This window comes from Halichoerus grypus, chromosome 6 (assembly GCF_964656455.1).
Source record: "Halichoerus grypus chromosome 6, mHalGry1.hap1.1, whole genome shotgun sequence".
NCBI lineage: Eukaryota > Metazoa > Chordata > Mammalia > Carnivora > Phocidae > Halichoerus > Halichoerus grypus.
The window spans coordinates 7,420,008-7,446,740 of NC_135717.1; the positions used below are offsets into that span (position 1 = coordinate 7,420,008).

Sequence of the window (26,733 nt, forward strand, 5' to 3'; positions counted from 1 at the left end):
TCAAGGGAGGGGACAGAGGATTCCAGAGTATTAGGGACTCTGGTAGGTAGGAACTTGTAGACAGGATCACCACCCAAGGTTCCCTGGGCTGGGAAGGGCAGAAGCTATTTTGGGTCCTGCACAGACCCCAGCACAACAGGGGGCAACTGAGGCAGAAACAAGGCTGCCCCAGGTAAACAGCGCTGGTCCCTGCAGGTGTCCCTGGGGGTGGGCAGACTAGGAGGGAAGGAACAGAAGACGGCCACAAAGACTCGCAGGGGCTTGACCCCATTCCTGTCTTCCTGTTTGGGAGGGAGAAGTTGGGAGAAGACACTCAGGTGGTTTCCCCTCCCCTTCCCAAGAGGCTGGGAGAACCTGCCTGGGCAGCATCTTGAAAGGGGGAATTGTCTTCCCAACGACTCAGCCCAGCATCTGTGTGTGTGTGTGTGTGTGTGTGTGTGTGTGTGTGTACCGTGGGGGGTCCACATCCCTCACGCCAGCTCTCTGCCCCTCCCCCACAGCCCATGCAGACTCTTCCCCCCCTTGCCTCTGAACCAACCCCAGCTGTCAACATCTGGCCCACATCTGGCTCCTTCATCTGAGTGGACCCCCACCCCAGCCGATGCCCCCCTCTTCCCCGTCAGGGGGCTGGGCAGGGCTATAAGCTCAAGGCCTCCCTGGCCTCCTGCGGCCCCTACCAGGGCTGGGGAACCAGGACAGGGGAGGGAGGGGGCAGCCCCACCCCGGAGGTGCCCCAGGCTCTTGGCAGAACCATCTGGAGCCGTTAGAAGCAGCTGCCAATGACTCATCTCCCACTGCCCCCACCCCACCACCTCAAACACACCCTGGGACGGGGAAGCATGCCCGCAGCCCCCCACAGCCCTGCCTCCAGACCTCCGACGCCTCCTCCATACCCAGGCCCCAGTCTCTGCAGAAACCCAGTCCATCCCCCACTCCCAATCACCCCCAGGACTGCATCGCTTCCCATTTTCTTTTATTTATACAAAAAAAATTGTCTTAAATATAATTTAAGAACCCCTCCAAGCACTGGTGTCTGTCTCTGGTTTCCACCACCACATCACCCCCCCACACCCCCTCACGGACACAGCTTGGGGCTACTTGGGGGCAGGAAAGTGTCTGGGAGTTGTGGTGCGACCAAGGCACTGTTCCGGAAACAGACACGACGATGAGTCCCTGTTCCACCCTGGGCGAAGGAGGCAATAACGAAACACGTTCCCCCCCAACACAGAAAGTTATGACAAGGACAGTAGAAAAACAAAACAACAAGAAACAACGACAAAAAATGGGGGGGGGGGAGGAAAAAATAAGACCGAAACAAAAAATAAAACTCAAAAACCTTCAATATGAAGGCAGCAGATGGGGGAGGGGCATTTACAAGGGAAAACTGAGTTCGGGAAGACAGCAGCAAGGTTGGGGACATCTGGGTCCAATGATTTTGTCACTGGGCCGCGACGCCCCTTCCCGCCTCCCGCCACGACGGGTGCGCTCCGCTCCCGAGCTCACAGGCTAGTCACCCTCTTCTCTTTGGTCTGCAGGGCAGTGCATTGGCCCTTCGAGGTGAGGAGGGGCACGTGGGGCCCTAACTGGGGATCAGAGGGAGGCTGTGGGAATCGAGCCCAACCACCCCTGGGAAGCTGGCAGATTAGAGGCGCTTCCTTTCCCTCCGGTCACACCCAATCCTGAGGGAAGGGCTTCCCGCCTGGGGGGCATGTGATGATTTCTACACTCCTATGGCAGAATCTTCAAATCCTGTCTCTCCAAATTGCCAGCTCCCCACCCCCACGGGTTCAAAGTGCAATCCAGTGGGGCCCAGGTATGGCGGCCTCTTGGGTCCCCGTCCGACTCTGCCCCAGGAAGAAGGGGAGCTGTGTCCCCAGCCGGGAGTTCCTGCAGCTCCGGAGCGGTGGGGCCAGACAAGCAAGTGCAGGTCAGTACTGGGGGGCTGGTGCTCCCGACCCGCCACCTGGGGCTCCAGGCTTGGCCTGGGACTTCATGTGCTGGACACTGGCCAAGATTTTCTTCTGGTGTCCCGCCAGAGTGACTCCAATTCGGAGCAGGTCCCTGGGGAAGAAGGGAGAGCTAGGTGAGGCCAGAGGGACTCCCGGGGAGGTTCACTTAGCTCGAGACCACGCCCCGCCTCTGGACTGTCAGCCAATCAGGAAGGCCAGCAGGGGAGGGGTACACGTCAACAGTTGCCAATAGTTGCGGGCAGTTTCCAAAGGCTTTAGGAGCCAGTGGCAGTCCTTTTGCGCAGCCGCAGTAGAGGGTGGAGCCGGGCTGGCCAGAGAAGGGAGGTAGGGGGGTTGCAGCTTGGGGCTCCGACAAGGATTAGGAAAAGGCAGAGAATCAGCGAAGGGGAGGAATGAAAGAGAGAAAAGCGCACAAAATGAGGGTGGGGGAAGGGCTGCACAGATTGCTCTAGAGGAGAAGTCAGAAGGAAAAAGGCCTGAGAGAGAAAGAGCGGGTGGGAAGGAAGGGGCGGGGAGGGGCGAAAACGAGCTGCCCCCCCCCCCCGCCCCCATCCTGAGGCCTGGAGCCTGAGATAAGGGAAAACAGCAGAGGTGGGAAATGGAGAGCAGGGACCTGTGTCAGGCAGGGCGGCTCTGGAACAAGTCAGGGAGCAGGGGGCGGGGTGTGTGGGCTGCCCGGCCGGGAGGCTGCCTCCCACCCTCTGGTTCCAGATTTCTCTTCCTTCCGTGTGTTATTCAAACCTGGGCTGTGAAGAGAGCCTGGGAGGGAAAGGGGCAGGCAGAAAGGTGGAGAACCAGAGAGGCCAGCTAGGGGAACACAGTGTTCGGGAGGCGTTGGAACCATAAAACCATTTAACATTAAAGCTGGAAATGATCTCCAAAACCCAGTCCAACCTTCTCCTTTTATGGGTGAGGAAGCAGCCAGAGTTGACACTTTGTTAATGTGACAGCAGGGTCTGGAATGTAGATAGATGCACAAGGACAGATACCCATGGCAGGACAGGAGCAAGATGGCCCAGGGCTGAGGTGGCGCAAGGGGCTGACGGGGGTGAGGCAGGTGAGGCGGGCACTGCGGGGATGGAAGATTCCCTGGGCTCTCAGCCCCCGGAGCTGCTACTTTGGGGTTGCTCTAGATAACAGAGTTGGCACCAGGAGTTGCCCCCAAAGGTCCCTGCTAAACTGGCGGGCCTGATTCTGGTCCCCAGGTGCCCCTGACACTGTTTAGCTCTCAACGGCCACCTCCAGCTCGTGCCACGACTTACTCAGCAGAGATCTGGCTGACCAGTTCGAAGGAGCCAAAGCCAGCGGCCGCGAAACTTTCTTCGTATCGTCCCATCTTGATGGCTCGGAGCCATTCACCCACTGAGCCAAAAGCTGAGTAGTGAGGCTGCCGCTGATCCAGGAGCGGGTGTGAGGCCCTGGACAAGGCAAGGATGGGGAGGGGCACGCTGAGTCAGGGGCTACGTCAGGGTGGGGACTTTGAGCCCAGCCCTGGAGCAGCGGACGGGGACAATGGACAATCCCACATACCACCAGAGGGCCGGATACTTCCGAGGGGGAAGCGGGGGATTCTCAGGTGGTGGCAGAGTGCAGGAAGGAGGCCCACCCTCTGGGGTCCTCACCCGCCATTCTCCCTGGACACGATTTTGAGACTGGCCGGGTTCCGGATCATCTTGTCGAGGGCGCTGACCACCTGGGGGAAGCGGGGCCGTGCATTCCGGTCCTTCTGCCAACAGTCCAGCATGAGCTGGTGCAGGGAAGTGGGGCAGTCTGGGGGCGGGGGCAGCCGGTAGTCCTGTTCAATGGCATTGATCACCTGGAATGACAGGTAGAAGCACTGGGTGAGGATCTCCTGGGAGAACAAGGATGCCAAAAGACCCCCAGAAGAAGGTGGAAGAGGTGCCATAGGCCCCGAGAATGGCAGACTCGGGGGGTCCTCCTGGCCGGGGCCGAAGCTGGCTGTGGCTGGATGCCCCAGTGGCTCCTGGGCCAAGATCTAGATGAGTAACTTCCCAACCCTGGCCTCCTTCTCCGTGTCCTTCTGTGACTAGACGTGCTGTATCAAAGTCTTGGATACAAAGATCAACTCTACTTTCTGCCACCCTCAAGGACCCAACAGTGATGAGCTCTCTGGGAACCCCACTCCCCCCCACCCCCATATCCCCGGTGAGAGAACATTCCAGGAAAGCTTGGTAGGACCACGGGACACTTACATCCTGATTGCTCATGTCCCAGTATGGCCGTTCCCCAAATGACATGACCTCCCACATCACAATTCCGTAGCTCCAGGCGTCACTAGCAGATGTGAACTTCCGGAAGGCTATGGCCTCAGGGGCTGTCCATCGGATGGGAATCTTTCCACCCTAAAGATGGGAGAGGAAAAGGTGAGCTGAGGGACTCACAGGACCCAGGCATTCCAGCCCCCCCTCCCCCCCCCTGCCGCCTTTCCCCCAGGCCTCCTTTCTTTCTGGGACTCAGACACACAGCTCCTCAACTCTGTTCTTTTCCTGGACACTGGAAGTCGGGTTCCCTAAGCTGACCGCCCCCTCCATGGTCTGTGCTTACATCCAGTCCCTGAATCGGAACTGTCAAACTCTCCGCCTCCCACCTTTCCAAGCTTCCTTCTCCACCTGGCCCTAAGAACTGAGTTCAGACGCGGGTCCCCTAGCCTCACCAGAGAGCTCGTGTAGGTGGGATCAGAAGAGTTCTCCTCCAGGAACCGGGAAAGCCCAAAGTCGGACACCTTGCAGACGAGGTTGCTGTTGACCAGGATGTTGCGGGCGGCCAGGTCTCGGTGGACGTAGCTCATCTCGGCAAGGTACCGCATGCCCGAGGCAATGCCCCGCAGCATGCCCACCAGCTGGATGACGGTGAACTGGCCATCGTTCAGCTGGAGATCGGACAAGGGACAGGACACGGCTAGGACAGCTCACCCGCCCTGCCCCCGCCTTCCGTGCTCTGAACCAGATCTGCCACTCGCAGACCCATGTCATGCTCCCCTGCAGGCAGTCCTGCTGACTCCCCAGGTAAGCCCTCTTCCTTTCTCTTACTCTGAGCCCTCTCAGCGCTCACCGCACTAACCCGACACAATGCTTAAGTTTATAAGGAGGGGCGCCTGGCTGGCTTCGTCAGTTAGGAGTCTGCTTCTTGATTTTGGCTCAGGTCATGATCTCAGGGTCGTGAGATCGAGCCCCGCAACAGGCTCTGCCCTCAGCACAGAGTGTGAGGGTTGTCTGTCTCCCTCTGCCTCTGCCCATCGCCTGCTGCGTGCGCTCTCAAATAAATAAATAAATCTTAAAAATTAAAAAAAAAAAGGGGCGCCTGGGTGGCTCAGTTGGTTAAGCGACTGCCTTCGGCTCAGGTCATGATTCTGGAGTCCCGGGATCGAGTCCCGCATCGGGCTCCCTGCTCGGCAGGGAGTCTGCTTCTCCCTCTGACCCTCCTCCCTCTCATGCTCTCTGTCTCTCATTCTCTCTCTCTCAAATAAATAAATAAATAAAATCTTAAAAAAAAAAAAATAAAAAAAAAAGGTTGTAAGGAGATCACTTTAACGTTTTCTTCTACTTAGTCTAATACAGAGCTTTACACCCAGGGCAAACTCAACAAATGCTTTGATCGAACATGTTCGTTTTATGGGACAGCCACAGAGTTCTGCTAGTCGGCGTGGGCTCGGAGCCACCTGTCCCCAGGTGCAGATGCATCCACGCTGAACCAAGGCAACCTTGCTCAGCTCTCTTGAATCAGCTGTGTGTAGCTTGTAAGAGAGCAGTGAAAAACTGGGTGTGATCAATGACCACAGCCCCCAAACCAAGACCTAAAGCTTGACCTTGATCTTGACGTCTGCTCTCACCAGATAAGCTAGCCAGTCACAGTGAAAGAATCCCACACTCTGGGTTCAGCAAGCACGCAGGGGACCCTTGGCGGCCAAGCAGGGCCAGGGCCAGAGTCCAAAACCTGAATTCTGAACCAATCCTCCAAGCCTGCACCTACCGTAGGCCTTGAATGTCAGCTTGTGGAAACACTGCTGGCGAGATGCTCAGGGCAGACCCCGGAGTCTGTGATTCCTTTCTCCCTCATCCGCCACTTACGATCCATCAGCAGGTTCTGCCTCCAAAACATGTCCCGAATCCAGCCACTTCTCCCCACCCTGCTACAACCCTCACACCCCAAAAGACTGCAAGTCTCCCCACTGGCTCCTGGCTCTTACTCCCCAGCATCACCAAAGGGAGCTCTGAAAATCACCCCTCTCCAGCTGAAATCCCTCCAAAGGCTTCCCCTGGAACTTCTAATCAAATCCAAATTCCTTACTAAGGCCACGAGGCTCACGTGGTCTGACCATCACGTACATCGAGATCTACCACTGCTCCTCTGCTCGGGCCTTTTGTTTGTAAAGATTATTTATTTATTTATTAGAGCGCGCACATGCATGCATGAGCCAGGGGAGGGGCAGAGGCAGAGGGAGAAGCAGACTCCCCGCTGAGCAGGGAGCCCGACATGGGGCTTGATCCCAGGACCCTGGGATCATGACCTGAGCCGAAGGCAGATGCTTAACCGACTGAGCCACCCAGGTGCCCCAGACCTTTCTGCTTCTTGAACATGCCGGGTTCCTGCCCGCTCTGGTTCCCCCAATGTGCTTCTCCTCCATCTGCTCATGGCTGGCTCTTTCTCTGCCCAAAAGTCATCTCTTCTAAAATAAATCCCCTTTCCCCTGGGCAACTGGACCTTTGTCTGGTACCACCGGAACAGACCCTTGTGTCGACGGTGGAGGGTCCGGCTGTCATCACACTACCCGGGGTCTGCCTTGGCATCTCTCCTGATGACAGCCAGGTAGCCTGTCTCCGGATGGGGTGCCGTGCAAGGTACACAGCACCCCCGATGGAGGCTGGCCACAGATAGTGATTTTTGGACTTATCAAAACATTAGATCTATCTTCTCTTAACTAGAGAAACAAGCTAACTGACCCCACAGGGAAGAGACATTCAAGGGGATAAGAGGCCCAGCTTTTCAGCATGTCAGTGTCATAACAAGGGACTGTCCTGGCTGTTGAAGAGGCTCCAAGAAATAACCACCGGGTGCCATGCTTGATCCTGAACTGGATCCTGGTTTGGAGAAACCAGGAGGAAGAGACATATAGGGGGACAACCAGGGAAATGTGAATAGTGACCGGGTACTGGATAATCCCATGAAAGTGTGACAATTCTGTTCAATGCAATGTTTTGCTCTGTAGGAAAATGTTTTGGTTTTTTAAAAAGGATGTACAGTAAAGTGGAAAAATAAAATAATACCCAGTAAAACCTGTTCAAGTGACAAAAATAAAATAAGCTCTTCCCCGGCATCTCAAGCCACTTCTCCAAACTGTTTCTTAAAAGCTTGTTTGTTTACTGTCTCCTCCATTACACTGTCAAGGGCAGAGATGTTCATGGCTTTATTCCCAGGGCCTAAGACAGTGGCTGACGCACCAGATGGCGCTCAGGAAGCATTTGTCAAGAGGACGAATGACCACCCCTCCAAATCCTGGGTCCGCTGGCCCCACAGACGGGCCGTTTCCACTCGCGGCCGCAGGAAAGGCGAGTCCTGGGAACTCTAGCTGTCCTGGAGGGAGAACGAGGGGCATAGGGGGTGGGACGTGCACCCCACCATCCTGGTCCTGAGCTCCTTGGCTGTGCCGGGGGGAGGGCGGGAGGCCGCGGGAGGCTGGGGGACAGGGGGCTCACCCGCAGGAAGGAGTCCAGGGCGCCGTTCTCCATGAACTCGGTGAGGATCATGACGGGCACGCTGTTGGTGACCACACCTTCCAGGCGGATGATGTTGGGGTGCTCGAACTGGCCCATGATGGAGGCCTCACTTAGGAACTCCCGCCGCTGTCGCTCCGTGTAGCCCCCTTTCAGGGTCTTGATGGCCACACAGCTCTCTTTCTTCCCTGGGGCCTTGAGCCGCCCCCGGCACACCTCGCCAAACTCGCCTTCGGGAAGGATGCTGAGGGTCAGCCCTCCTCTGCCCGTTGTCTGGCCCTCCTTCCCCCTACTCCCCCCCACCCCGCACCCCTACCCCGAGCACCCATCTTCCCTCTCACCTGCGCCGATCACCTCCTCAATCTTGACGTAGGAGACATCGATCTCTTTCGCAAATTCCCTCACAGCCTCATTAGGGTCCTCGTAAGTGAAGGGGTCAATGTAGACCTTAGTACCTGAGGAACCATGCGGGGTCCTGTTAACCGAGAGGCAACCTCCCCTGCACTCCGAGGCCCGGATTCTGGGCTCACCGCCCCTGCCCCAGCCCTGTGTCCCTCAGCATAGGCCTACCCACCGTGCCCGATGAGATACTGTCCGTGTTTGTCCGAGTACTCGGCTTCTCTCCCATTGCTCTGCTTCCTGTGGCCAATGGGAAAGAAAAGGTAAATGGAATCACCCATCTCTGCGTTTCCAGAGGGACAGGACCGGGGGGAGGAGGAGCGGGGATCAGAGAAGCTTCCAAGAGGAAACAAGTATCCTGGGGCATCGAGGGAGGCTTGCCTGGAGCATGAGGGCAGGTGGCCATCTACACGGGCCCTCCTCCCAAGGGCCTCCAGGTGCCCCAGAGTGCTCACCTGAGGCAGAGAACAGCAATGACAATGACCACCAGGACCAGCACCACACCCACGACTGCCGTGCCTGCGATCAGGGCCAGTTGCTCCCGCCAGCTCTCGGTCTCTGGGGGAGAAAAGCTGCGATCAGAAGAAGCCGACGGGCCCTGGGGACCCTACACCAGCCTCAAGGCATGAGCTGTGCTCCCCTGAGAACAGGCCCCCGGCGGTGTGGCAGGTGCGGGAAAGCACAGTGGTTTCCAAATTGCTTTCCACCAGCGCGGGCTCCTCCGAAGTCCCTCAGGGCAAGGGAGGAAGTTTCCCAACCTCGTTACAGTGAGAGCGGGTTTGATTTTGTTCAGTTATACATACTGGTGGCCCACGGAAGGCCGCAAGGGCTAAAAATGAAAAGGTCTGTAGCCAAAACGTGGAAATAACCCAGATGTCCGTCAGCAGATGAATGGATGAATAAAACATGCTATTGCCATACAATGGAATATCTTCCAGCTATAAACAGCACGGAGACACACCCCAACGCGGATGAACCTTGCGAACATCGTGCCGACTGAAGGAAGAAGCCGGTCACAAGAGGCCACATAACGTAGGGCTCCATTCGTATGAATGTCCAGAATAGGCAAATCCACAGAGACAGAAAGTAAGGTAGTGTTTGCCGGGGGCTGGGGGTGATTGAAGGGGTGTCTCTTTTTGGATGCTGAAATGGTCTACAATGAATCGTGGTGATGGTTGCACAACTTTGGACATACTAAAAGCCACTGAACTGTACTCTCTTTAAAGGGTGAATCGTATGGTACGTGAATCCTGTCTCAAACCGTTAAAAGGTTTAGAAAGTCACTGGGCCAACAAGCGTATTACAATGAACAGGTGTCAGGCGTCTGGGTGGCTCAGTTGGTTAAGCGTCTGGCTTTGGCTCAGGTCATGATCCCGGGGTCCTGGGATCGAGCCCCACATCGGGCTTCCTGCTCGGCAGGGAGCCTGCTTCTCCCTCTCCCTCTGCTCCTCCCCCCTGCTCATGCTTGCACTCTCTCTCCCTCTAATGAATTAAAAAAAAAAAAATCTTAAAACAAAAAATGAACAGGTGTCACCTCAGTTAATCCTTGGAGCCCTGGGAGAGAGGCCTCGTGATATTTCCAATTTGGGGAGGAGAGTTGGGGCTTAAGGGTCAGGCTTTTGCTGAGAGTCACACAGCTGGAAAGCCACTGGGCAGGTCTTCTCTCCCAGCTGTTGGTTTTGGCTTCTGCAGCCTATGCTCTCCTCACTAGGCCAAAAATGACTTGTGGTTCATAGAGAGAGGAGCATGGGAATGTGACTTTAGGGGTCCTTCAAGGGCACAGGCAAGGCCTCCCGCACGACGGAGGGGCAGCACCCCTGCCCACGCCCTGCTCCCCAGGCTCACCGTCCAGCTGGGTCTGGCTGTGGTGTTCCTGGCCAAAGGGCCCGTAGCCGGCCTCGGAGCGTGCCCGCACCTGGACCAGGTAGCTGGCTCCGCGTTTCAGCCCCCGCAGCTCTGCCCGGTTTTCCGACGTCTTCAGGAACCGCACGCTGCTGGGGCCCTCTGTACCCTGTCGGGGGGGGGTGCGGGGAAGGCTGGCCGTAAGCCAGGGCCCCCCAGTTTCCACTGCTCTTCCCACGCCTCTCCCCCCACCCTGTGCCCCCATGACTTGCATCTTGGTTCCACGGTGTTGGCGGGTGGGGCCTCTGTGCTCATTTACGTATGCACTGTGCTGTGCGTTTGGCTTTCGTTACGGCATTTAATCCTCGCCGCAATTCTGTGGGGCCGGCACCGTTATTGTAACTGTTCTACATTGGGGATATTGAACTCAGAGAGGCCAAGGGGCTGGCCCAAGGTCACACAGCTAGCACTCAGCACAGCTGGACCTCCAGCCTCTCGGGTGCCTGGAATTCAGCCGGCCCCCAGAACACATCCCACTATCCACCCCAAGCCCCTAGGGGTGCGTCCTGGTCTCACCTTCTCATGGTACTTGACCTCGTAGTCCAGCACAGCCCCGCTGGGTGCCCGGGGAACAGCCCACGCCAGGCTCAAGCTGCTGGGCGATGACCGTGTCACCCGGATGTCGGACACGGGGGGCGGTACTGCGAGGGGGAGGACACGTTAGGGGCTTTGCACGAGGCAGGCCTGCCCCGATCTTTCCCAGCTCTGCCTCTGAGTCTACACTTGTCTCAGCCCTCCCGCTGTTTCAAGAGTTCCCTCTGACACTCTCTGCCCCGTGCTGAAGTCTGCACCTCCCTTCACTCTTCTGTCGGCCTCTCACCCTGCAAGTCCTGACCTTCCATGCTTCCTGGCGACCCCAGGGCCCCGCCACTGCCTCTCCCCCTTCAGGCCCGTAGGCTGCCCGCCTCCCTCCCGGCCGGCCACCGGCTCCCCGTCTCACCCTCACGGTCGGTGGTGACATTCACAGCCTCAAACGGGACCGGCCCGCTGGCTAAGGAGGACACCCCGTTCAAAGCCGTGACCTCGAAAGTATAGGTGAAATCTGGACGCAGCCCGCGAACTGCCACCCAGGGCTCCACAAGGCCCCGGGGGCCAGGGTCGAAGGTCAGGTCTCCTCCGCAGGGCGTGCAGGACCCCCCGGGGCGGCACTCCCGGCAGCGCAGCGCGTAGGTGAGGTCCTCTCGGCCCCCGGACTCGAGGGGGGCACTCCACTCCAGGCGCAGGGAGGAGCCGTTCAGACGGGGAACCACACTTCTGGGAGCAGAGGGCGGGGCTGCGGGACACCAGGGAGTCAGAGGCTGACCCGATCATCGAGGGGGGACAGCGGGGCACCCAGGCAGCCTCTCTGGCTTCTTGTCTCCGCTGGGCCCCAGCAGGCCAGGGCCAAGCGGAGGAAGGCCGGGGAGGCCGGGGGCTGCAGTGGGTGCCCGCCCACCACCCCAGGGGCCGCCAGTCACTTACTGGTACAGGGCGCACCCCGGAAGTCCGTGCGGGCCCGGAAGTACCCATTGCGGCACTGGCAGATGGGTGAGCCAATGGTGCTGGAGTGGCTGTTGGCCGGACACGGCTGGCAGGACCCCTCGCCAGACAAGGGCTTGAAGGTGCCTTGGGCGCAGGCTGAAAGAGAAACCGCGTTCAAGAACACGCATCAGAAACATTCGGCTGCTCCCAAGGTTGCATGGAGTGCAAAGTGGGGAGCAGGGAGGAAAGAGCTCAGAAACCGAACATCTAAGAGAAGGAGACCCTCCCTTCAGATCAGGGACTCCAAGCTTTGTTAACCTCAACACACCCTCCCACCATCACCAAACACCCTGTGGCGGTCCGGTGAACCCACAGAGCCCTGCTCAGAAGTATGTTTTTAAATGCACACCACAGGGGAGCCTGGGTGGCCCAGTAGTTAAGCGTCTGCCTTCAGCTCGGGTCCTGATCCCAGGGTCCTGGGATCGAGTCCCGCATCGGGCTCCCTGCTCAGGGGGGAGCCTGCTTCTCCCTCTCCCTCTGCGCCTCCCCATGCTTGTGCTCTCGCTCTCTCTCATATAAATAAATCATTTTAAAAAATAATTAAAAAAATAAATGCACACCACAAAACACACAGGATCACAAAGGAAACCAAGTGAATCAAAATACAATGATCAAGGGGTGCCTGGGTGGCTCGGTCATTAAGCGTCTGCCTTCAGCTCAGGTCATGATCCCAGGGTCCTGGAATTGAGCCCCATATCGGGCTCCCTGCTCAGTGGGATGTCTGCTTCTCCCTCTCCCACTCCCCCTGCTTGAGAGAGAGACAGCGAGAGAGGGAACACAAGCAGGGAACACAAGAGAGGGAGAAGCAGGCTTCCCGCAGAGCAGGGAGCCCTATGTGGGGCTCGATCCCAGGACCCAGGGATCATAACCTGAGCTGAAGGCAGACACTTAACAACTAAGCCACCCAGGCGCCCCTAAATAAATAAAATCTTTTTTTAAAAAATACAATGATCAAAACATGAAGAAAGCAAGTTTGTGCCACAGGAACGCGTGCATTTCTTCATTTACAAGATAGAGGGGCACGTCTAACGGCCACTGTAATACAGAAGACGTCATGGGCCAAGAAGAGCATTTTGATATTCTTGCATCATCTGTAATGGGCTGGGAAAATAGCCAGGGTTTGAAGGATGTGCAAATGACCGCTGGGCCCTGTCACTGTGATTCCACACGCAAGGCCAATTTCAGGCAGAGATGAGGGATAATAATGTCATTTCCTTTCTCTACAGAAGTTCACAGATCCCTTACGTTCTATCTACAAAACCCGGGTTTTGAACGCCTGCTCTAGAGAAACAGCTGAGTGAGAATTCAGTATCAGGGAGTCAGAGGAAACCCGAAGTGAGCATGAAATAGAGACCATGATGCCTTTGTCCTCAGAGCCCAAGTCCCCCCCATCCTGAGGACAGCCCTGCATCCCTCGTCCAGAAAGGGCTTGGACACAGTTAGGACAAAGAGGGTGCGAGAGCTCAGACCTTTGCCGGAGGCTTTGGAAACAGGCCTTCCGAGTGCCCCTGAGAACCAAGAATGTTCCAAATGGAAATGTTAAGTGGCTGCAAGAGCTGGGTATAGGACTCTCCCTGCCTGGATGGCCAAGCTGTCCAGAAAAGACGCCAGCCCTCACCTCGGCACCGGGTGTTCCCCTCGGCGGCCTCAAACCCGGGAGCACAGCTGCACCCTGTGACCGGCTGCTCGGCCCACTGGCCATCCTCCCGGCAGTAGAGGCTGGGGCTGGGGCCGGGGGTGGGGACAGCGTCAGCCACACAGCTCCCTGCCACGGGCACCACAAGCTCCCGAGGCACAGTCTCCGGGAAGTGGGTGAGATTCACGGTCAGCTGGGCGCACTTCTTGTAGAAGAGATGCAGGGACAGCAGGGCCATGCAGGCTCCCTGGTCCTGGAAGGCCAGGTAGAAGCCAGCCTTGGTGAGTGGGCCCAGACGCAGCGTCTTGACGTTCACCTTGCCAGTTGCCTCGGCCCCAGGGCGCTTCCGGGTCAGGTGCTCGGCGGCCACTGTGTCCACCTGCCAGGTGAGGGAAGAGACTCGTTGCCGCGGTCTTCCACTCCCCAAGGACCAGGTAGGCGGACTGTTTTCTTCTTCCCAGCTCACCCTCTCCCTGACCACCTCAGCTCCTGTTCCAGAGCCTTCTCTCTACCTTTCCCAGCGTGCGCTTTCCTGCAGGCCCTAACATTACCCATTCATGCTTGCTGAGCTCCTACCATGCGCCCAGCCTCTGTCCCGTACCCCCTTTCTGTTCATTCACTCATTCTACAGACATTTATCAACACCTACTCTGTGCCAGGCCCAGGACTTGAAGCCAAGGGAACTGAAATGAAGGAAATAGGTATGTATGTTCAAAGCATGATGAGACCTAGGACAGGTGAGACCCCAGGGTGGGCACCACAGCAGAGGCATCCCAGGGGAGTCGAAGCTTCCAAGACAAGTAGGAATTGGGTAGAAGACCCAGAGAGAAGGCATTCCGGGGTAAGGCATCAGCTGACACAACGGAGAGGTCTCTGAAGGGCAAGGCGTACTCAGATCAGAGAATGTGGGAGGTGGCAGAGGGTGGCCCAGACGACCGCCCCCGGGGACCAGAGCGGCCCTGGCCGTGACCGCTCCACATAGCAGACCACCTTCTTCCCTCCCTGGACTGGAGCCTCCTGCTTCTAGGGCCCAGTGCCCCTGCCCAGGGCCTTGGAAGCTCATCCACTGCTCCTAGGCCACGCTGGCTGGTGGTGGGGCCCCGGACGCCCGGGTACCTTGATGTAGGGGTTCTCCATCCAGGCTGGCGTGAAGGCTGTGGCCGTGTCAGCATCGCTCTCGAAGTAGAAGACGGTGAAGGTCTCCTTGCAAGAGCGCCCGGCCCGCGACAGGGAGAGGCACTCGAGCATGGTGAAGCGGAGCGTCGCGTACACGTGGACGGCTCCTCGGCGCGGGACCCAGCCGGTGCGCAGCCAGTGGGCCAGGCCCGGCGCCCGCTGCACGTCGCACACCTCATAGGTCCGGACGCTATGCTGCTCCTCATCCAGGCCGCTCAGCTCCTCCCACTGTGGGGAGAAGGGGGTCAGCTTGGGGGTGAAGGTGGGGAGGATGTCTGTCCTATAGCAAGGAGCGGCTAGAGGGAGGGGACCCCTGAGAGCGAGGGCTAGGAGGACATATGCCCCAGCTGCTGGGATGTGGGGGGTTGGTGGCATGTCTTGTCCCTCCTCCCTGGGTGTCCCTCCAAGCCCCGGCTCCTGGGCCCAGCTCTTACCTGCCCTTCCACCTGAGGGAACGTGACCCACTTCAGATCGGCAGTTTCCAGTTTTGTGTTCAATAGGGTCTCTAACACAGACAGACAAACAGACGGTCAGCACTGGGGGAGACACCAGGAAGACCAGGTCCCTGGGAACTGACTGAGACAGGTGGGTCCTCCTAGCTCCAAGCTGGTGGAACTGGGGCCGACTGAGCCAAGAGATGAAGAGGGGGGCAAGTCCTGCCCTCTGCTGTCCCCTTTCTAGTCCTTCTGTTTCTGAGCGCCAACCCCACCCCCCATGGCTGGCAGGCACCGGGCTGCCCCCCCACCCCGCCATCCCCCCCCACCCCCCGTCCATGGCTCCCAGATCTAGGCCGCTCAGAACCGCTGTGCCCTGAGGAGAGGGGAGGAAGACCAAATGGCTCAGACAGGGTTAAAGCAGAGCCCCGACCTGGCCTAACCTGAGGAGGTCAAAGAACAGCAGGTGCGGGGCTACCCCTTCCTTACAGGGCCTGCCTCCCCGCCGCTCCACAGTCCCTGCCCCAAATCCGAAGCAGCCGCCTCCCTCTCCCCAACTCCACTCTCCTCTTCCAGGCCCACACCCCCTTCTCAGACCAAACCCTCCAGTCCTTCAGATCCCTGAGGGTGGTACTCCGCTCCTGAGGCCCAGCCCTGCCGCCCCCGCCCCCTGCCGCCCCCCAAGAGCTCTCCCTGCTGTCAGAGGAGGAAATGCTGGAGGCCAGGACGCTTGGGTTCCCGCCCCAGCCCCTGCCTGCAGAGGCCTCACATCTGGATTTGGTTACGGGAAGGAAAAGGGGAGGAGATTTTAGGGGTGTGTGTACAGAGGGGTGAACACACCTGGCTCTGCTCTGGTCTCAGGGGAGGGGCGTCGAGGGAGGGGTGGGGCTCTGGCGGAAGGGGGGATTAGGAGAAACATCAGAGCCCCTGGCAGTGGAGGGTGGAGGGAGGGTACGGGAATCCCCTGGGAGGCCAGTGCCATGTGGGGGGCCCCAGGAGAGCCAGCAGCACACCTGGGACCAGGTTCCCCCAGCCTCCCTCCCCACTCCCGCCCCTGCTCCGTGGGGGCCACAGGAGAGAAGGGAAGGGAAGGTGGGTGGGTGGGGCAGCCTCCTCCGCGGGACCAAGTGATGTCCACTCAAGGGCAAGGGGTCAGGTGGGACCCCAGCCAGGCCGAGGTGAGGCCTGGGCCCCCCAGGGGTGGCAGGAGCCAGCCCGGCACGCTGGGGACAGGATGCCCGGGTTCTGGGAAGGGGGTGGATAGAGTCTGCCGTCCCCACCCTCCATTGTTCCAGCTTGGATAGTGTTTTCCTGTCTCCAATTTACACACTGTCTGTTCAGGGCTGTCCTCCGCACGCTCGGAGCGACTCACTTTCTCTCCTCCTATCTCGGGCTCAGAGAGCCTGCCTTGATCTGTCAGTTCTTCTGCCTCTCCCATCTCTCCCCAGCCCTGTCCACCTCCCTTCCAGACTGTCGCCGTCTCTCCTCCATTTTCCACCTCCTGCCTTTTGCCTTCACGGGGTGCGAGGCCGCGGGCAGGTTACTTAACTCCTCTTTAAGTCTCAGTTTCCCCATCCGTAAAATGGGGGTAACAATCCCTCCCACTGCAGGGCTGTTGTGAAGGTGAAAATGTAAAGCGCTTAGCGCAGACCTCGGGCTTGGAAAGCACTTAGGTGGCAGGCCCTTTCTCCTTCGCCTCTTTCCCTCCCTCTCACCACACTTCGCCCTGAGGGTGGGGGGACTCTCCCCACTTTGCCTGCCTTCCTCCCAGTTATTTCCCCTTCTGCCTCCGAGCCGGGCAAGGGTCTCCTCTCCCCATCCCCAGCCTTTGATCCTCGGCCCAGAGCAGCACTGCCCAGCCTGGGGGAGAGGGGTTTCTAACTGCCTTTGATTCCTCCTCCTCAGCAGCCCCCCCCCTTGACCCACCCCCCAGAGACCCCTTTGATTCCAGGCAGTGAAGGGGGGGAAGGAGACAGCTCATTGAGAGGAGATTAGGGCTGTAGGAGGAGGGTTTATAGGGCTCTTGGCTCCCCCTCTAGGGGGTGAGGGGAGGGAAGAGCCTCATGGATGAAGAAACATTTGGTGGAGGGGACACAGAAAAATCAGAAATTTAGAGAGATGGGTAGTTAGGCTAAGTTCAGGTGTTTCTCGGGGGGGCTCTGAAGGTCAGTTTCTGCTGGCCTGTAGGGTTGGAGAAAGGAACTCGGGCAGGGCTGGGGGTCTAGACAGCATTTAAGAGGCCGGGAGGGGGGCAGCCTGGGGCAACCAGGGAGGGGACCTCACTGCAGCAGAGGCAGTGGCTTTGGGAGAGATCTGGGCGTTTGGAGAGTGAGCGCAGAAGGCAGCCGTCCTACCAGAGGCCCCGGGAAACTGCAGGATCAAGGTGTGAACGTTGAGGAATGGGGGGTGGGGGCAGTTTTCTGGGCCAGCACGAAGTTCTGCCCTGTCTGCAGTTCCTCCTCCAGAAACGTTTCCTCATGTTTGCCAGAGGTGGGAAGAGGGACAGAAACTTCGGAGAGATTGGAGTAGGGAGAAAAGGAAAGGCTGCCAAAAGGGCGTACAGAATCAGGGCTCCGAGTCTGAGAAGCTGCGGCAGGAGCACATCCCGGGACGGAGCTCCACTCCTTCTCTTTCCCAAACAAAAGAAAACTCCACTCCCCGCTGGGCCGCCTCCTCCCCGCCCCCCGCCCGGTCTAGCACTATTGGTCCGAAGTGTTCGGGGTTGGGGTGCCGGGCTAGGGGCACAGAGGCCGGCCCCTTCACTCCCAGGCCCAACTTTAGGGGCCCCTCGAGTGCCAGGGTGCCCCCTGGGAAACTCACCTTCTAAGGCGGCGGCGAGCGAAGCCCAGCAAAGCAGAGCCCGGAGTTCCATGGCGCCGTCTCTCTTGGGTTGGATCCGATCCGAGTTTGGGGGGCACCAGCCCCCCCAGGTCTGAACCCGCCCTGAGAGGGCAGACGCCGACTCCCCGCGCGGGACTCTCGGTCGGGGCCCTCAGCGTGGGCCCATGCGGGCGCGCCCGGCACCGGCACCCGGCGGCGGCGCCCAGGTGTGGCCCCGCGTCCCCGCCGCGCGCGCGGGCGGGCGGGGAGCGTCTTCACACTGGCTGCGCCGGGCGGGCGCAGAGCGAGACGTGGCTGGAGTCGGGGGTCCCTCCGGGGCCTCGGGGTCCCGCCCCGGCTGGCTGGGGGTGGGCCGGCCGCTCGCGGTCTCCCCCCCTCCCTGGAGCGGTGCTGCTCGCGCCGCGGGGCCGAGTGCGCTCCGCGCCGGCCGGGAGGGTGGGAGCGGAGCGGGAACGGAGCGGGAGGGAGGGAGACTGCGGCGCGGGGCCGGGCGGGCCGGGGCTGGGCCGGGCTGGGACTGGGCCGGGCGGCGCCTGGCCGGGGAGGGAGGGGCGCGCGGGGGGGGAGGCGGGGGAGGTCCCCCCTCCCCCAGCCCGGGCTCAGCGTGGGGGCCGGGGCGCGCTGATTGGAGCGCACGCTGCTGAATAATTCATGAGGGAAGCAGAGCGGGGCGCCGAGTGGAGCAGGTCGGGAAGTTGGGAGAAAGTTTGGGGAAGGGGGAGGGGCGGCGGGCGCGGAGCCCGGGGACCGCCCAGACGTGCACGGTGGCCGTGCGCCCCGACGGGGACCGCGCGTGTCGGGGCCGGGGCCCAGCGACCCCCGGGGCAGGTCCGAACCCAGCACGCAGCAGGCAGCAGAGAAACACATCCAGCAGCACTGAGGGCCTCCCGGAGGTGCGCGTAAACCCGCACCACGCACTCTAAGGCCGCTCCAGCCTTCCTGCGGACTTCGGATTCTACTTCTGGATGCGCCCACCACCCCACAGATGGCGCAGGGGACCATGTTTGGGGGAAGTTTTTGAGGATGGAGGGTGGCGCGTTGGGCCCCGAGGCAGCGACCCCAGCTTAGATGACCCTGGAGCGAACGTTCACACAATCTTTAAACAAACATTAGGTATTGGGGACCTACTGTGCGCGCAACATAGCGCAGGAAACTGTGGGAAGTGGGGCAATTGGCTTGAGATGCGGAGGAGTATAGAAACAAGGGAAGCAGAGTAAATAAAAGGTAGGTGGGACCGAGAGAGTAAAGGGTCTGGATGGATTCCCAAATCACCGTCTTCACTCTCACTGGGAGAGCTCCTGGCCGCCGCAGTCCTGACCCCTGGGGCTGGGCCGGAGCCGCTGCTGTCTTTCCCGAGGCTGTTTCCTGTCTGGCTCCTGGGGGCCCTCGGGATGTCTGGGAGGGCCCTTCCTCTCATTGCCGCCACCTCCCCCCCCCCCCCGATCCCATCAGTTAGAGGGGAGGGTCCAGGAAAGCAGTGCTCCTCCCACCAACCCCCCTCTAGGTCAGGGCACCTATAGTGTGGGTAGCAGTTTGGATGGCGGATGCTGCCTGGAGTTCTCCAGTGAAGAGCTGGAAGGAAAGGGTTTAGACTCAGAAATTTAAGGGAGACAGAGTCTGGAGTTCCCTAGGAGCCGAGAGAGGGAAGGAGGAATCCTTGATGCCCTGAAGGGTTGGGGAGGGTGCGGGGGGGGGGGTGGGGGGACGGCCAAGCGCCTCTAACCCTGCAGAGAGGACAGCCAGACCTGCAGTGACCTCTTGTCCCAGCGCACTTATCTCCCTGCCACAAGTGGTGCTCCCCACACCCCTGCCCTTCCTCGTCGCCCTGCCTGGGTCCTGCACCGGGGTGGGGGGTCACAGAGGGCAGGAAACAGCCGGCTTGGCTGGAGCCAGGCAGACCAGCCCCTGGCCGGGAATTCCCTCCTCCCTCCCTGATTCAAGCCCTGTCTCCCTTCTCTTATTCAGCTTCTCCTCCAGGTTATCCACCCACCTCCTCACTCAGAACACACACACACTTTTCCTTGTTCTCACTATGCACTCAGATTCTTTCCTCTAAAAATTACATTTATATCTCCCCCTGGGCTCTGTGCTCAACCTCCCTCAGCCCTTGATTGTTTGAATTGTCTCATTTGGTGGGGGATGCAGTTCATGCTTACGGGGTGTGTGTGTGGGTTGCATGACCTGGATGGTAGAGAGAGACCCACCCAGATGCACAGGGAAATGAGACGGGGGAATGAGGGCTGATGAGACAGAGGGGTGCAGAGGTCTAACAACTCACCGCAGATTCGAACCCTAGATCTCTGAGAACCAGGCCCCCTCCGCTAGAGGGAAGGGAACAAGTTAGGTAAGAAAATACCCAGTCGATCCCGTGTCTGGGTCCTCAGCCCCCACCTCCCAGCATGTAATCCAATTCCCAATATCTAATGTAGATGTATACCAACCAATAAAAGAATGAAGAAATGAAGAAAAAGAATAAAGAACCTGTGACTTTTGATCTCAGGGTCATGTGTTCAAGCCCCACGTCGGGTGTAGAGATTACTTAAATAAGTAAATAAACTTTAGAAAATTCTTAAAAAGTAGAAGAATGAATAAAACAAAACCTTTATTAAGCATCTACCGTGTGCCAAGTGATCACTGCTAGTTTGAAGATTTTTAAGGCATGGCTCCTGGTCTCAAAGGTCTTATAATGGGGCAGAAATCCCATTATTTCCCCTTTTCATGGAGATGATATCTGAGAGTTGCACTCCAATGCTCAGGAGTGTCTATCCTGTGGGTGTGAGGTCATTTCCTCCACCCTCCGTCCACCCAGGACCACTTCCTAGGAAAGCTAATTCATTATCCACAGTATTATGTTACATAGGTGAGCAGCCATGTCACTACCTGGATGGATGCTTGTTCCATAGACCCGAACAAAGCTCAGGCCCTCCTTTCCTTATTATTGGAGCACTTTCCCTGTCCTCCGACCCCAATATTAGGCGATCACCCCATTCCCTGCCCATGATCAGTATGCTGCTATCACTCATCGCCATGGGAGTACCTGTGTGGAGCATCCACACCCCACCTCCAACAGCTGGTTGGGCTTTTTTTTTTTTTAAGATTTTTAAAAATTTATTTATTTGAGAGAGTGAGTGAGCAAGCATGAGTGGAGGTGGAGGGGCAGAGGGAGAGGGAGAAGCAGACTCCCCACTGAGCAGGGAGCCTGACGTGGGGCGCCATCCCAGGACCCTGGGATCACGACCTGAGCCCAAGGCAGACGCTTAACCGATTCAGACACTCAGGCACCCAAGATTTTTTTATTTTTAAGTTATCTCTATACCCAATGTGGGGCTTGAACTTACAACCCTGAGATCAAGAGTCCCATGCTCTACCAACTGAGCCAGCCAGGGGTCCTGGGCTTTCTTTTTGCTCTCCACACCATGAGTTATTTGGAGCAGCGTTGGTGTTAGGATTTTTCCTATATGTAGTAAACAACAAGTCATCCCCGTTCACCATAAATTACAGAAACTGTCACTCCTTTTCCCATATCCCAGCCCCCCTCTCTTTGGGTCTGCTTCACCCTGTCATGTCTAGAGTTAAGTTTACTGGAAGCCCGTGAAGCTTTTGCACCCCTCACCCACCTGGCCCCTCCCACTGCCCTGGTTAATGAGTGCCATCAATTTAAACAGTTTTTAAGGTGAATCCCAGCACAAGAATGTTTGCAGTGGCCTGAAATCTTCTGGCTCTTACACAAAAGGAATTTGGTAGAGCTTTCCACATTGCCAAGAATGAGTTGTAAAGCTCAGTGAGATCTTTGTAAACTTTCAATAATGAAAGAAAAAAATTTCAACCGGCTGTAACAGCAGGGAGACAGAGATGTAGAGAAATAGGAAATATTACAGGGGCGCCTGGGTGGCTCAGTCATTAAGCGTCTGCCTTCGGCTCAGGTCATGATCCCGGGGTCCTGGGATAGAGCCCCACATCGGGCTCCCTGCTCGGCGGGAAGCCTGCTTCTCCCTCTCCCACTCCCCCGGCTTGTGTTCCCTCTCTCGCTGTGTCTCTCTCTGTCAAATAAATAAATAAATAAAATCTTAAAAAGAGAGAGAGAAATAGGAAATATTACAGTCATTATCATATGAAGAGGTAGTCTGAGTACGCATGTAAGAAAGAGGTAGGACATGAAAGTATGATACAGGGGTGTTGGGCAATTATTTACTATACCTATCGTGTTGTTTTTCCAGATTTGGTACTATTTATAGAATTTGTCACCTTAACTTTTGCAACTGGCTGTGATTTCTACGTTTAAATAAATGTGAGGGGCGCCTGGGTGGCTCAGTCGTTAGGCGTCTGCCTTCGGCTCAGGTCATGATCCCGGGGTCCTGGGATGGAGCCCCCACATCGGGCTCCCTACTTGGCAGGAGGCCAGCTTCTCCCTCTCCCACTCCCTCTGCTTGTGTTCCCTCTCTCGCTGTGTCTCTCTCTGTCAAATAAATAAATAATCTTAAAAAAAAATAAATAAATGTGAAATTCTTTTTTTTTTTTTAAAGATTTTATTTATTTATTTGACAGAGAGAGACACAATAAGAGAGGGAACACAAGCAGGGAGAGTGGAAGAGGGAGAAGTAGGCTTCCAGCTGAGCAGGGAGCCCAATGCGGGGCTCGATCCCAGGACCCCGGGACCATGACCTGAGCCGAAGGCAGATGCTTAACGACTGAGCCACCCAGGCGCCCCTAAACGTGAAATTCTTATACCTAATTTCATGTTCATAATTTTGTTTTTATTTTCTTAGGATGGGTTCCCCAAATTGTATAAACTTCAGGACTCATGAAACCTGAATCCATTCCTTATCTGACCCCCCACAAATCTTGCTGAACTCATCATACATGAAGTTGTAATAGACACACGTCAAAGCTTTCATTAATTTATTAGTGATTGTATTTTGATTGTTTGTGGCCCCAAGTTTCATGAAAGCAAGTACAACATATGTTGTGCTCACTGCTGAGTCCAGTGTAGGTCTGGCCCGTAATAAATACTCAGTAAATGTGTTAACTACTTATTCCTTTAAATCATTATTTTTTAATTCACTTGGCAATTCTTTTTTTTAGGATTTATTTATTTTAGAGAAAGAGAGTGAGTGGGGGGACAGAGAACCCCAAGTTGACTCCCCGCTGAGCGCAGAGCCCCACACAGGGTTCCATCTCACGACCCATGAGATCATGACCTGAGCTGAAATCATGAGTCAGACGCCCCTCACTCAGCAATTCTTTATTGAAGTTTTGCTATGGACCAGGACTGGGGACCCAAAGTCATCCTTCACGGCCCAGGGGAATAAGTAGGCATGAAACTTCAATAGAACACAGGAGGTTATGTGTGGAGCATCAGTGGTGGCATCCAGAGAGCACACCTAATCCAACCTGCAGGTTCAAGGTGAACTTTCTGGGGGATGCCTGGGTGGCTCAGTCGGTTTAAGCGTCTGCCTTCAGCTCAGGTCATGATCCCAGGGTTCTGGGATCAAGTCCCACATCGGCCTCCCTGCTTAGCAGGGAGCCTGCTTCTCCCTCTGCCTGACATTCCCCCTGCTTGTGCTCTCTCTCTCTGACAAATAAATAAAATCTTTAAAAAAAAAAAAAAGTAAGCTTTCTGAAGATGACGCTGTCTGAATGAGCCCTAGAGGAGACTGGTGGGAGAGGTTCTTTTAAAGGCAGAAGGAACAGTTGGGGCACCTGGGTGGCTCAGATGGTTAAGCGTCTGACTCTTGATTTTGGCTCAGACTCAGGGTCGTGAGACTGAGTCTCGAGTCAGGCTCCATGCTGGCGTGGAGCCTGCTTAAGATTCTCCCTCTCCCTCTCCCCCTGCCCGTCCCCTCCCAGTGTGCTCTCTCGTTCTTAAAAAAGAAAAAAAGAAAGGCAGAAGGATCAGCAAATACACAAGTGTGGATATGGTGAGATTGTCCCTGAGCTGCCAGAGTTCGGGACACCAGGGTGTAGATTGCTAGGACTGTGACAATGGATGAGCTAGAGAGGAGAGCAGGGGCCAGCCTCTGTGATCAAAGAACATTCCAGGAGTGCAGGCTTGTCCTGAACACCTTGGGAACCACTGAAGGGTTTTAGGCAACCCCATCAGATTTGTATAGAAAGATCCCACTTGTACCACTTTGGAGAAAAGACTGAAAGGGATCAGGACTGAAGGCAGAGAAACCTCATATAGTTTTTCCAAACGACAGTGAGGGCTCGAAAGGACAGAAGTGTTCATGGGCATGCTAGAGCAGGTAGGTGTTGGAGCCTAGCTATGGGAATGGTTCAAGTTTCAGACCTGGGTAGCTAGGTAGGAGCGAGGGAACCAGGGGCCACAGGGGAGGAAGATATGCAGGCAACCAGAACTGAGCTCAACGGGTCTGGAGCTCATGGGCAGCTTTTTGGCTGGAGATAAAGTTTCGGGAGTTACTGGTATATGGTGGTGATGGAGGCTGCCCCGTGGTGTGGGGGCGGGGGGGGGGGCAGCTGGAGGAGACTATAGGTTGGGAAGGCTGAGGAAAGTCTTACACTTACCTTTATTTATGTATTTACTTATTTTTAGAAGCAAATATTATCATATTTAATTCATCATAAGAACTTTGTTAGAAGGGCACCTGTGTGGCTCAGTCAGTTAAGCATCTGCCTTCAGCTCAGGTCACGATCTCAGGGTCCTGGGATCGAGCCCCGCGTCAGGCTCCCTGCTCAGCGAGGAGTCTGCTTCTCCCTCTGCCCCTCCACCTGCTCATGCTCTCTCTAATAAAAAAAAAAAAAAAATCTTAGGGAAAAAAAAGAACTTTGTTAGGGAGGCAGGATGGGCTGTATTCTGACATCCACTTTTTTTTTTTTTAAAGATTTTATTTATTTATTTATTTGACAGAGAGAGACACAGCGAAAGAGGGAACACAAGCAGGGGGAGTGGGAGAGGGAGAAGCAGGCTTCCCGCTGAGAAGGGAGCCCGATGCGGAGCTCGATCCCAGGACCCGGGGATCATGACCTGAGCCGAAGGCAGACGCTTAACAACTGAGCCACCCAGGCGCCCCTCCACTTTATTTATTTATTTATTTTTAAAGATTTATTTATTTGAGAGAGAGCATGCGCGAGAGAGAGCGTGAGCAAGGGCAGGGAGGGGCGGAGGGAGGGAGAGAGAATCCTCAAGCGGACTCCCTGCTGAGCATGGAGCCGGACGCTGGGCTCGATCCCAGGACCCTGAGATCATGACCTGGGCTGAAATCAAGAGTCAGCCGCTCAACTGACTGAGCCACCCAGGCGCCCCCGACATCCACTTTAAAGATGAGACAGGCTCAGGTTAAGTGGCCGGTCCAGTGCACTCAGTCAGTAGGCAGCAGGTTGGCTGACTCCACTGTGGCACTCAGGACACAGGCGGGCCTCCCAGCCCCACCCCCAAGGACCTGTAGGACACTGCACGTCCTTTTCCTCCTTCTCTCACCCAGGCCAGCCAGAGGGCATTTCCCGTCCTTTGCTTTGGCCCCTTTCTCTTGTGTAGCCCCTAGCTTGAAAGGGGTGTGATTTACACTCACTAGAGCTTTGCCCACCCAGCCCCCAATCTTGGCGCTGGAGACAGAAGGGAGAGAATTGCAGGGGGACTGAAACAGCGAGGACTGGCAGCAAGCTTAACAGGAAGGTGGGAAGGGGACCAGCAGAGCTTACAGCAGACGCCGAGGCTACCAGCGGGCAACGAGAGAAGGGAGAGTGAAGGGGCTGAAGACCAGAGCTAAAAGGGAGAGGTGGAGGAGTGGGAGTAGGGGAGGAGAGGTATGGGAGGCTCATTGTCCCAGCAGGGGGAAGTCTTTTGTTTCCTCTCTTCCCTTGGCAGCCTGACAGGATATGAGGCCAAGCCCCCCCTCCATGCCAGCATCCCCCCACCCACTGGATGTGGCCCTTCCCTTACCATTGTGTCCTTGACAGGAATGGGGGCAGGGGCCTTGGCTCTAGGAGGGAATATGAGGACTATTCGTGGCTGGGGGCTAGACTACCAGGGTCCAGAAAGGACCAGAAGACCCCGGGGGGCTGGTCCATGGGGTTTAGCAGAAAAAGCTTTGTGCCTCCGGAGGAGCAGGAAGCCAGACCTGGGTGGGGCCAGCACAGAGGGTAGCAGGTCGGGCCAGGGGGAGGTAGGCTGGGCCCCAGAGGAGATGACGCAGGGCTTCAGGCTTTTCCCAGCCCCCACCATTCCAGCCTGTGGGCCTGAGAGCTCACCTGAACTCCAGTGTCACCCCCCCCCCACCCCCTCCATTCCCAAAAGTTGACATCAACCCCACCAGGGCAGTCGGGATCTGGCAGAGCCCAGCAAACTCAGATGTCCTGCCTGGGCCTTCCACATCCACTTCGCTGGAATCCCTCCCTCCGCGGGAACCAGGAGTCTGGCCTCCCACTCTGGTCCTCCAGGAATCCTGGAATTTCATCCCTCCCCTCCGCTCCCTCCTGGACCATTTTGCTCCATCAGCTGTTCTGCAGGAAGGGCGCCCAGCTCAGCCTCGCCTCTCTTCCCGAGCCTTTTGTTTGCTGGGTCTGCAGGAAATTGCAGGGGCGGTGGCCAAGGCTCATCTGCCCCTGGGGCCTGGGGGATGGGGTCCGGATTCACCAGACTTAATACTGGGGAGCTCACGGCGGGGGTGGGGAGGGTGGGTCGCCCGGGAATTCCCATTTGGGGCCTGAAATCGGAGTAGGGCACCTGCGGGCTGGATTGGACGTCCTTGTCCCCAAGGGGCGGTTCGGGTGTGTTCGGAGGTGCCCAGAACTGGAGGCTGGACTGACACTCTGATGTCACTTAATAGGTTGATCCAGGAGGCAGTACCAGGGGAGAAAAACCCATATATCGAATCCCAGAATCTCGTCCAACACGCCTCGGATGCCGGGGATCCCAAGCGGCGGGCAAGCAGCAGGCAGGTCACACCAAGCGTCTCAGAGAACGAGCTAACTCCTTTCTCCTTAAAAAATGGTGGGGAGGAGGACCAGCACGTAGCCCCAGAATTCGCGCCTTCCCAGGACGCAACCGCAGACCTAGGCGAGGCGTGGACGCTCTAGCGGGCAGGCGCCCTCTCGTTGGTTGCCCTCTCTGTCTGAGGCCACCCTGGGCGCAGCCATCTTCCCTTCCCAGCAGGCTGGTCGGG

General features: G+C 57.2%; 1 protein-coding gene across 1 annotated transcript; it reads right to left on the reverse strand.

The window, feature by feature from the left end:
• Positions 1-956: 956 nt before the first annotated feature.
• On the reverse strand, positions 957-18,127 carry EPHB4 (EPH receptor B4). Its single transcript, XM_036073371.2, has 17 exons — positions 17,591-18,127; positions 14,771-14,841; positions 14,277-14,564; positions 13,143-13,539; positions 11,465-11,620; positions 10,944-11,276; positions 10,520-10,644; positions 9,947-10,112; positions 8,557-8,659; positions 8,277-8,341; positions 8,044-8,157; positions 7,685-7,932; positions 4,645-4,860; positions 4,184-4,333; positions 3,593-3,786; positions 3,233-3,388; positions 957-2,061 (listed from the first exon to the last, which is right to left on the reverse strand). Exons 1-17 carry the CDS (start codon positions 17,640-17,642, stop codon positions 1,929-1,931), a joined length of 2,967 nt encoding a protein of 988 aa, XP_035929264.1. The 5' UTR covers positions 17,643-18,127; the 3' UTR covers positions 957-1,928.
• Positions 18,128-26,733: the final 8,606 nt, after the last annotated feature.

Excerpts from the sequence above, each read along its gene's own strand:
- EPHB4 (XM_036073371.2), bottom strand. The coding sequence starts at position 17,642 with ATGGAACTCCGGGCTCTGCTTTGCTGGGCTTCGCTCGCCGCCGCCTTA. Across the intron at positions 14,842-17,590 it reads GCTCGCCGCCGCCTTAGAAG|AGACCCTATTGAACACAAAA; the intron begins GTGAGTTTCCCA and ends TGTCTGTGTTAG. Across the intron at positions 4,334-4,644 it reads CCACCTACACGAGCTCTCTG|GGTGGAAAGATTCCCATCCG; the intron begins GTGAGGCTAGGG and ends TCCCATCTTTAG.